Genomic DNA, 10,000 nt, shown 5'->3' with positions numbered 1-10,000 from the left:
CGCGAGCCACGATTGGTTTTGGTTTCACTTCTGGTAGGTTGAAAAAGTGGCCCGAGAACTTTGAACCAATCACTGAGTGAAGTAATCGTAAACCAAAGGAATTCGCTAATTACTTTCGACACTCAATTGAAAACCACTCTAATAATAGTAATTGCTGTCCGCACATGGCAACCTCTTATTTCTGCCCTGATATCTCTGAAGGAGCGTTTGCCATTGGATGGAAAAGTAGGTGAAATTTTTCCTTCAGATGAAACAGCGAGTTTTCACATGTGTAAAACCAACTGTTTTTTGACATTGAACTTTAGTCCAAGTAAAAGGCAGAACGGCAGAGGACGGATAAAACTATTTGGCCCGCTGTTTTGAAGACAACGTCGCCTTTAGGGTTGATGTACAATGGCAACTTTTAAGTGCCACGCCTTTTTCTCGGCGCAGCTAAAATGCAATAAAAGAAGACCAGGTTTCCCAGGAACGATCTGCAATGTGACGCTGTCACGTCACAGAAAAAAAAGTCGATGATTATTTAAAAATACCTCTGTCACTGTGGCTACTTCCCAATAAAATCAAGAATCCTTAATATTTCTGGGTATGACATTCGCAGTGAAACCATTTTCAAGGATCGGAAAATATTGACACGTCGGGACTGGTCAATTTTATATTCAAAATTGATCTTTTTACATAACTGTTTTCTGGAGTCTAGTGATAGTGACATTAAAAAATGCTATTTCGGAAAGTACAAGAAGTCAACTGAAATATGCTGTCAACGTCTTTAAAGGTGTGAAGCCGACGTTATGGGCAGACTTGAGAGAGACACGAACTTCAACTGAGTAATTTTAAAGAGTAGAGAATTTAAATCATTGTGTTTACTAACTATAAAATAAACCAACCGTTTGAAGGAGGCAAAAGTTCAAGCCTTACTTGAAAACACTGTCATCCAAACTTTAGACATTCTGTCTTTCGTAGTTGAAAATTCTTTTTCAGTAAGCAAAAAAAGCGCCTTGCATGTTTTCGAGTTTTCGATTCGCAGTTAAAATTAAAATAATTTGGTTGAACTGTGCATCGATAAAATACAAAGCATCGCCATCAGATCAACACTAGCTTTTTACGAGCGGTTTTTGCCGCGATATAAAAATTAATGGGAGGGTTATAAAATAAATAAACCCCTCTCTAGCTTGCTGGTTTGGATATTATAGTTATTTATTTACAAGTTGTTAAATTAATTAATTAACTAAGAAGGATACTGACTTCTTGAAATAACTAAAAAAGTTAAAAACACCAAGAAGCCAGATTCAGTAAGAGAATTTAAATAAGTTTATTGTGCGGGTTGCAATATGACAGGACAGGAGACTGTATACACACAAAACACGCACACATTCACGCACATCAGCACGTATTACTATGAGATGAGCGAAGTTACGAAGTACAAAGCTATTACAATATTAGTACAGCGAAAGAAAATGTTGTTTTAGTTTTGATTTAAATTGAGAATGAGAAACAGCTTTAATCTTGTAATCAATTGAGTTCCAGATCTTTGGTCCTTGAAATCTAATATTAAATTTTCCATAATTAGTTCTAGCTCTCAGCCGCGGACATTATCAGGCGACATACCAGAGGCCCGAAGGGGTTTATTTACTAACAAGAGGCTCAAAGTAGCCTATACTAATGCGCTGCCAGGTTATTTGTACTTTTGTTGACAGTTTAATAACAATAATAATAATAATAATAATAATAATAATAATAATAAGTGTGGAAAGTTGTCAGTGTGGAAAGTTGTCAGCGGCGAGCATTGTCACATACATCGAGAGAAAAAAGTCAGACCTCCGTAAAGCGAAAAGAGCGTTTATGCGAAAGAAAAAGCAGGAGGAGGCAAGAGATTTGAACACCCGTTTCCATGCTGACCCTGGTGGTGTCTTTGCACAATTTAGCAGAATGGTCGAGCAAGACGCCGACAACAACAAGCCCAATTATAAAACAACTAAGCAAACGAGTAAGGATGACGAAAGGGTTTTTGAAAGTATTCAAGACGCCTGTAGTTACTGGAAACATCTTTGGGAGACGAGTGGCTCCACTGCGAAAACTAAACCTGGGTGGTTAGTGGAAGTGAGAAGAGCGTTTGAAAAGCTAGTCCCAGTCCCTCGGCAAGATAGTTTCCAACTTAACCAGACGAAGTGTGCAGACGCGATCAAGAAAAAACGCAACTGGAGTGCCCCGGGCCCCGATAGAATTGCAAAGTACTGGTGGAAAAGGGCTGTCACTTTACATGAAGGGACTGCGGCTAGCTTCAAGACCATCTTAACGGGCGAAGTCGGATATCCCAGCTGGTTCACAGGAGGGAGAACCAATCTGATCCCTAGGCCGGGCGAGCTCTCCAGTCAGAACCAGAGGCCTATAACCTGTTTGAACACGCAGTATAAGTGGTTTACCACCTGCTTATTGTCACCAATGGACGAACATCTGGAGACACACAACCTGTTAGAAGAAGAGCAAAGGGGAGCCAGGACCAAGTGCAGTGGGACCTTGGACAACTTAATGATTAACAGAATGGTTTGTCGAGATAGTCGAAATGGAAGCAGGAACCTAAGCATGGCTTGGATCGACGTGCGAAAGGCGTTCGATTCTGTAAGCCATGCTTGGTTGCAAGAAATGATGACGATGCACAAATTCCCCTTATGGATGTGCAGAACAGTGGCGAGACTGTGTGAAAGCTGGAATACGAAGATCACGGCCAGAACAAAGGAAGGGTATGAAACCTCTGACGTCATAAGGTTCAACAAAGGCCTTTCACAGGGCGACGCTTTATGTCCGAGGTTGTTCACTTTATGCCTTAACCCAATATCTTGGAAGTTGAAAGCATCGGAAGGATACAAGCTGTCAAGACCACTGAGTGGCAAGATTACGCACTTGCTATAGATAGCATATACCCCTATCGGATGATATGAAGATATATGCAGCGTCGAAGGATAAACTTGAGAGAGTAATGAAGACAGTTAAAGAAGCCATGGCAGATGTCGGTTTGGAGTGGAACGAGAAGAAGTGTTCTACAGCTCATGTAAGGAGAGGTTCATTGGCCAGCAGTTTGGGAGGCACTGCCATCGGAGAAAGGCAGGTCATAGAAAATCTGAAGAAGGGAGAAACTTACAAGTTTTTGGGAGTTTTAGAAAATCCTAAGCAAGAGGACAGCTCTGTTCTGTGGGGAGCTTCAAAGGTTTGCTTGCAGAGACTGTCAATTATATGGTCGAGCCCCCTATCGGACTTCCACAAAGTCTTAGCATCTAATCAATACGCACTACCAGTTGTCACCTACCCTATGTGGACACTAACATGGCCGCTCGCAGATCTACAACAACTCGATCGCGAAGCTCGCAAGATCATCAAAGAGAATGGAGGCTACCATCCACTCGGTTCAACCGAGTTGCTATACCTACCAAGGAAGTGTGGAGGCCGGGGACTGAAGTCATTTGAGAGCCTGTATAAGCAGACCAAAGTCAAGACCACAATGAAGCTGTACGCAAACGAAGATCGAACGATGAGTTTAGTGCGCGAGTTTGAAGAGAAGTGCGAACGAGCAGGAAGAAGATCACTCGTAAAGGATGCCAAGAAATTTGCTTTGGAAATGGACATTACTCTGGACCTTGCATACCCAGATCCCAAAGCGTTGCAAACTGACTCAGGTGAGGAATCACATGTTAAAGGAGTAGGGAGAACATTACGAGCGAGAGAAGAAGAGAGAAGCATGAGGGAAGTAAGAGAGCAGAGGTGGCAAGGAAAGCTGTTCGGAGAAAGATGGGATGATAACAAAGTTATTGACTGCTTCACTTGGCTTAGTAAGTGGAAGTCTGCACCTGTGCATACTGTTGCTGGAATCTATGAGTTATACCAGCAATTACTCCTCACTAAGCTGTACCACCAGAGCAAGACGAAGACGCTGACCACCTCGGATACCACGTGTCGTATGTGTGGAAAAGGGCCTGAATCTATGGCCCACGTGATTAGCGGATGTGGTGCCTTGGCACAGACTAAGTACATGCAGAGACACAATGCAGCCTTGAAAATCCTTTTCTTCGAGTTCCTGAAAGACTTAGATCTTATCCAGTGTATCCCCCCTTGGTACTCTCCAGTCTCACCTAAACCCGAGCACAAGAATGACCGAGCGTGCGCGTACTGGGATGTCCCAGTATTTGCTGAAAATACGGAAGTCAGGGCTAACAGAATTGATGCGAGAATTGTGGACAGAAAGGAGAAGAAGGTGATCCTTATTGAGATGAGCTGCCCTTGGGTTTCCAACAGAGAACAGAAGGAACAGGAGAAAACTGACAAGTATGCGCCGTTGAGATGGGAGATGCGCCAACAGTTCCCCGGCCACACTATCACACAGTTTAATGTGGTAGTTGATGTACTAGGAGGCTACTCTATGGAGACGGCGGAGAAAGTTAGGAAGTTTTTAGTTTTGGATAGAGGGAACCAGGTTTTGTTTAATATGCAGAAGGCAGTTTTATCGTACACCCTAAACATAGCAAGGTCATTCAAGGTTTCGACGAGTTATTAAGGAATATAAACTCTTGTTCCTTTCTCAAATGTTGGTTCGTTAGTTATTACCAATTGGTTTGTAAATAGGTTTAACAGTAGGGATTGTTACACAATAGTGCCTTTTCCTACTTATAATTGTAAGCATACTTACGTACTACATACTGCATTATAATAATAATAACAACTTTATTGTACACCACAAAACAAGGTATATAGGTGTTAAAAGAATCCATTTGAGAGAAGTTGCTCTTTATCGTGTGAGTTCATTGACCTATACTTTTCATCTTTATTTGAAAGAGTCTGTTTTTTCTCGTTGGGTCGATAGACCTGTACTTTTCAAAACAATTTGAAGGAAGTTCTTATTTTTCTCTCACTAATTGGGTCCATTGGGCTGTAAATTTCTCTCCTCTTTCTTCCAGTTTGGTGCAATTTCTGAAGTAGATTTATGCTTTCCTATTATTTGTTTCCTTTCTATATTTGGTAGTTCACATAAACATCTAAGAAATGCAACCTCATGCTTTGTTTCAAAACAATTGAATTTACTTTGAATAATAGAACAAAAGAGATCACTGAACAGAATCTACATCTGAAAATACTTTTGTTACATTTTTTGGTTCAGAACCATTGTATACAAAAACGTGGTAACTCATCTCTTGCTTTGCATACCACTGCATGGAAAACACAATTAATGCAGTAGCTAGAAATTCACATCAAAAAGCCTGTGCTGCTTTCCTTATTATCCAAAATGGCAGTTTTAAGCTATTGTTTACTGGGAACCACATTACAAGATAAATTTCCCTGACATCTTGCTTACATCTTGCTCTCTCAACTGTTTGAGAGATGCAATAGTTACAAGACTTTGAGGTGGAAAAACAAATTAAGCGCTCCTAGGGTCTAAAATTTTGGTTTCGAACGTATAATGAATGAACAATGCTTCCACTGTTGCTTTACATTTTAATAATGTTAACACAATTTAATCTCATAAGTAACAGATGTTTGTGGACATATATTCTGAAAATGTTGTACCAAATTCATTAATGAATCTATTTCAATTGAAGTACATCATTAGTGTTGCAAATGGTCCCAATCTCTGCCATGAGAATCAAAAATTTTACACCTCCCATTAGGCAGACAGTATATTGCTACTGTGTAAAGTTCAACTGTTGCAAAGAATCAAAGGCAGCTAACATTGATATAACATAAGGGAAGTCTGCAATTAGAGGAAGTGCAATATTTAGCAAACCACTATAACTATCACTGTATGTCAACTGATAGTTAATGTAGCTTAAGTTATAACCATAATGTTAGGGTGTAAATGTGACATGCGTGACGCGTGACATATGACGTAGCGTTTTTACATCCGGGACAATTTACACGAGGACGATGTTAAAAAAAGTGATTATATGAGTTTTGTGGAGCGACAAAATACAATGCTTGAGGTGGAACGTGTTTGTGGTTTTATTACTAAGAGTACCCGTGGGTACCAATAACAGACAAATCTGTCAAAAAAAGAAGTCCCTGTTTTCATGATTGTGAAAAAACTGAATTTATATTATTTCCAAAGTTTATAAATTTGAACCAAGTCAGCCGAAGATGTTATTGGATTTCTGAAATTTTAAACAATTGCCCACAGAGACATTGCCACGCGGTTTGGGGGCCTGCATTTGCCGTACCAAATACTTCAACATTACCTTGACTGTATGGTGCGGCAATAGTTTTAGTTGGATCAACAATTCCTGGACCTGGTATGTTTGTACGTCATTTGCGAGTCGAATTAACTCAGCAATGTAAAAGCGGGCGTCTGGAAAAGCCGGAGTCCGGATCCGGATTCGGAACCGGAACCGGAACCGGAACCGGAACCGGAACCGGATCCGGATCCGGAATAAGAACAAGAAAGGTCGATAGTATCCAGTTGTTTTATTTCAGCTAAAAAGTTGAATGTTATATTACACACTGTAAACTGCAAAATTGATTTTTTCGGATATTGTTGTGACAACATAGTTCGTACCTCTGGCGTCACTCTTTTTTTGAACGGCTCGAGTTATGAGAATGATTAACATTGAGACTACTCCTTGTCCCTTGGTGGCGTGGGAGCGAAGTTGTTTCTGAAGCCATGGATAAAAGGAGTTCAGAAAAGACAAGTAAAAGACAAAAGAAATTCGCCTTATTTATTGAAATAAAATGTTAAGATAAACAACTACGAACCTCGCCTTCCAGATCTCGCCGCGCTGGAGATCAAGAAGAACCACGAGAAGGTGAGCACTAGCCTGCGTGGCGGGCGTTCGAAGGGGAAAGAGAAGAGAAAGGGAGAACTGCGGGAGAACGAGGAGGGCGCGCGTGAAAGGAGCCCCTAATTACTATGCATACATAAGGCAGCTGCCAAATCTCTGACTGTCAAATGGCAACCACTCAAAAACGTTCACAGGAAAATGCACTACGCAAGAATGTTGTTTACCAAGAATAATAAAAGCAAGGTGACACACGCTAACACCAACCCGGTTTAACAACCCGGTGTGGCCAACACATCACGCATGCACACAACCATTTCACCCGGTCAATTAGCAGCCATGGACAGCTGTTTCGGCCTTTTGAGTCTCATCAGCATGGCGTAGCTAACATACCAGGCGACTGTTTTTAGCACCTCTTTAAGTGGCAGCTTCACATGCCATATATGTGTGGCTGGTAATTGACCATGTGAAATGGTTGTGCGCATGCGTGATGTGTTGGCCACACCGGGTTGGTGGTAGCGTGTGTCACCTTGCTTTTATTATTGTTGTTTATCAAGCCATTATTTCCAAAAACTCTCACGGCGGAGAGCATTGCGAAACCAAAACACCGTCGCCAGAAAAAGGAGCAATCTTTCAACGACGTGTGTCGAGTTTGTGAAAAGCATGTTTGAATTTGTTCAGACCATCACTGAAAAAGAAATCTTTTAGTGTTGTGTGCCTCACTGAACGACTGACAAATGTGGCTGGCATCCATTACAAAAAAAAATCGCAAATTCTTCACAACTTGTTTGCAACGTGTGTGTGTGTAAGGAAAATCAAAAACTGTTGCGATAATCTCGAATTTCTATCCAAACGCTTTGAATCTGATCAAAAAGACAAAGTTGGCGGCGACTTTGAGATTGTTTACGGGAGAGATCGAAAACAGAGTGACGTTGAATTCAACCACAATAGGTTGGTGCTGATTGGCACAAAGTTAATTCTAGCTAGCCAATCACGATTTTTACGATTAGACTCTGAGCGTAAAAAAATTGAAAAAAACAGTAGCGTCCTCTCCTTCTTCCACGCGCGCCCTCCTCGTTTTCCCGCCGTTCTCTCTTTCCCTTCTCCTTCCCCTTCGAATGCCTGCCACGTAGGCTAGTGCTCACCTTTCCCGTGTTTCTTCTTTATCTCCAGTGCGGCGAGATCCAATAAATAAGGTGAATTTCAATTGTCTTTTACTTTTCTTTCCTGGACTCCTTTCATCCATGGCTTCACTAACAACTTCGCACTCACGTCACCAAGGGACAAGGAGCAGTCTAACCCTATCTGAGTGCTAGGGTTACCCTAGCACTAGGGTAACCCTAGCTGCCTTGAAAACGCTCTGCTGGGGAAAACCCGCCGACCCGGGACAACTTTTCAGCGGTTTCGGCCATAGTGTTTGAGATGCTGGCGGTTACCAACCCTACCTGTGGAACAGGGACCACTGCACTGTGATGTTTAGACAGGCAGGGGGTTGCGATTGATACAACTTTTTGTTCACCTCAGTGTTGCACGGGTCCATCTGTAAACAGCACTCGACTAAGAGAACAACTGTTATAGTCCATGTCCTGATTTACGCGTACACACTACCAACTTTATCTGAAGCCTCTTACGCAGACTTTAGAAGTAAGGATTGCGTGACGAGCCAAAATTCATCCGGCCATCCTGGCTCGAACTACGACAACAATAGTCAGAAGACTTTCGTGTAACTAGATGGAATAAACGATGAGTTAAACTTTATGCCAAAATTGTTTCCGTTCTTCCCCATAACAATTTTTCCACTCCCTCTAGTGTTTGACTTGATTTGCGTTAATTGTTAATTTCAGTTTACAGTGTCGGTCCCCAATTAGTGCTCCAGCGCTAGAACGAGTAGACGCTTCCTTTCCTTTTCTTTTCCTTTTTAAATTCGTGGAGCAAAGAACAATTCTGAGATAAAATCTCCACTGTTACTTCCTCTAGCCCAGTCGATGTTGTAACTGAGCATTTCTGTGTACGTGACAATGTTTTGACACGGAATAAGAGTACTCAAGGCCTTTTTTTAAAATCTGTATCTGGGCCAGTTATGTTCTGTACTCCGTGTTTTAAAACTCAGTCCTTGTTTCATACCTAGTCCGCAGTCCGCGTTTTATACCTGGTCTTGATTTTATACCCGGTCCGCAGTCCACGTTTCATAGTGACCGACCGCAAACTATCATGTCCGATTGTCAACCTGGGCCCAATTGTTCAAAACGTGGATAACGCTATCTATCTGATAAATCCGTCACTATCCATTGCAAATAGTGCAATTGGTTTCGCTATGAGTTATCCAAGAGAGTACTAGTGATTTATCATCCATCGTTTGAACAAGTAGGGCCTGGTTGCAGCCTGAACCTTGGGTGCTTACCATTTAGCCAAATAATCCGGATGGAATGATCGTTGCATAGAGGTAAGCGATTTTCCGAATTTAATGACCAACCGGGCGAGAATGGCACTTACCATTTACAATACAGCATTTACTCGATCTTGTGAGAAAGGGCCTGGAAACGGAAGGATTCTCGCAAATGGTATAAAGGGTATTTCGCGAATTAGTAACAATTAGTATATACTAAAACAGTTGAACTCGCGCGCTGATTGGCTCGTCAAACTCCGAATATCCTGTGCTATTTACCTCCGAGCAACTCGGGAAAAAATGGCGTCCCGATTTGTATCCGTGACAAGTGAAGAAAACATCCAAATTAATTAATTTTGTTCTGTATATTATCTCACTGTTTTAGTTTATACTAAAACAACTATTCACCTCAGTGTCGGTGGCTAGCGTTGGATATTTACCTCGCCGCTTCGCGGCTCGGTAAATATCCACCGGTAGCCACCTCCACTTCAGTGAATAGTTGTTAACTATTCCAACATGTTCGTGTCCCATTGAAAGTCTCTACACAACGCACATGGTTTCCCGTTTTCGGGGTGTCCATGTAAGTCACTCAGGGGCCCCAAAGGGGATACCCAAAGGTTTCAATATTACAACACTGTCCACTTTATCGAATAGTTTAATACTGTGTCAATCATGGTGGGCGGGAAGATTCCACAATAAAACTTTGCTTTCATCTAGATAACGGAAGTGCATCACGGTGGCCCAGTGGTCTAACGTGCTCGCAGGTAATCGTGAAAGTTGAGAATAGTATGTGTGTTCTAATCGCGGCAGGGAAGTTTGGAAATACTGAAGGGTTTAAAAGTAAATTCACCCGATCGGAGCT

General features: G+C 41.8%; 1 protein-coding gene across 1 annotated transcript in view; it reads left to right on the top strand.

The window, feature by feature from the left end:
* The first annotated feature begins 2,932 nt into the window (after positions 1–2,932).
* Positions 2,933–10,000, top strand: part of LOC137981085 (uncharacterized) — an 8,525-nt gene continuing 1,457 nt past the window's right edge. The window contains exon 1 of the mRNA XM_068828440.1: positions 2,933–4,243. Within this exon, the coding sequence (XP_068684541.1) occupies positions 2,933–4,243 (1,311 nt within the window). The remainder of the gene's footprint in view (positions 4,244–10,000) is intronic.

The sequence above is a fragment of the Montipora foliosa genome, chromosome 12, assembly GCF_036669935.1.
Source record: "Montipora foliosa isolate CH-2021 chromosome 12, ASM3666993v2, whole genome shotgun sequence".
Classification (NCBI taxonomy): Eukaryota; Metazoa; Cnidaria; class Anthozoa; order Scleractinia; family Acroporidae; genus Montipora; species Montipora foliosa.
Note: the sequence above shows the minus strand (reverse complement) of the source record. Positions and strands in the feature narration are given on the sequence as shown.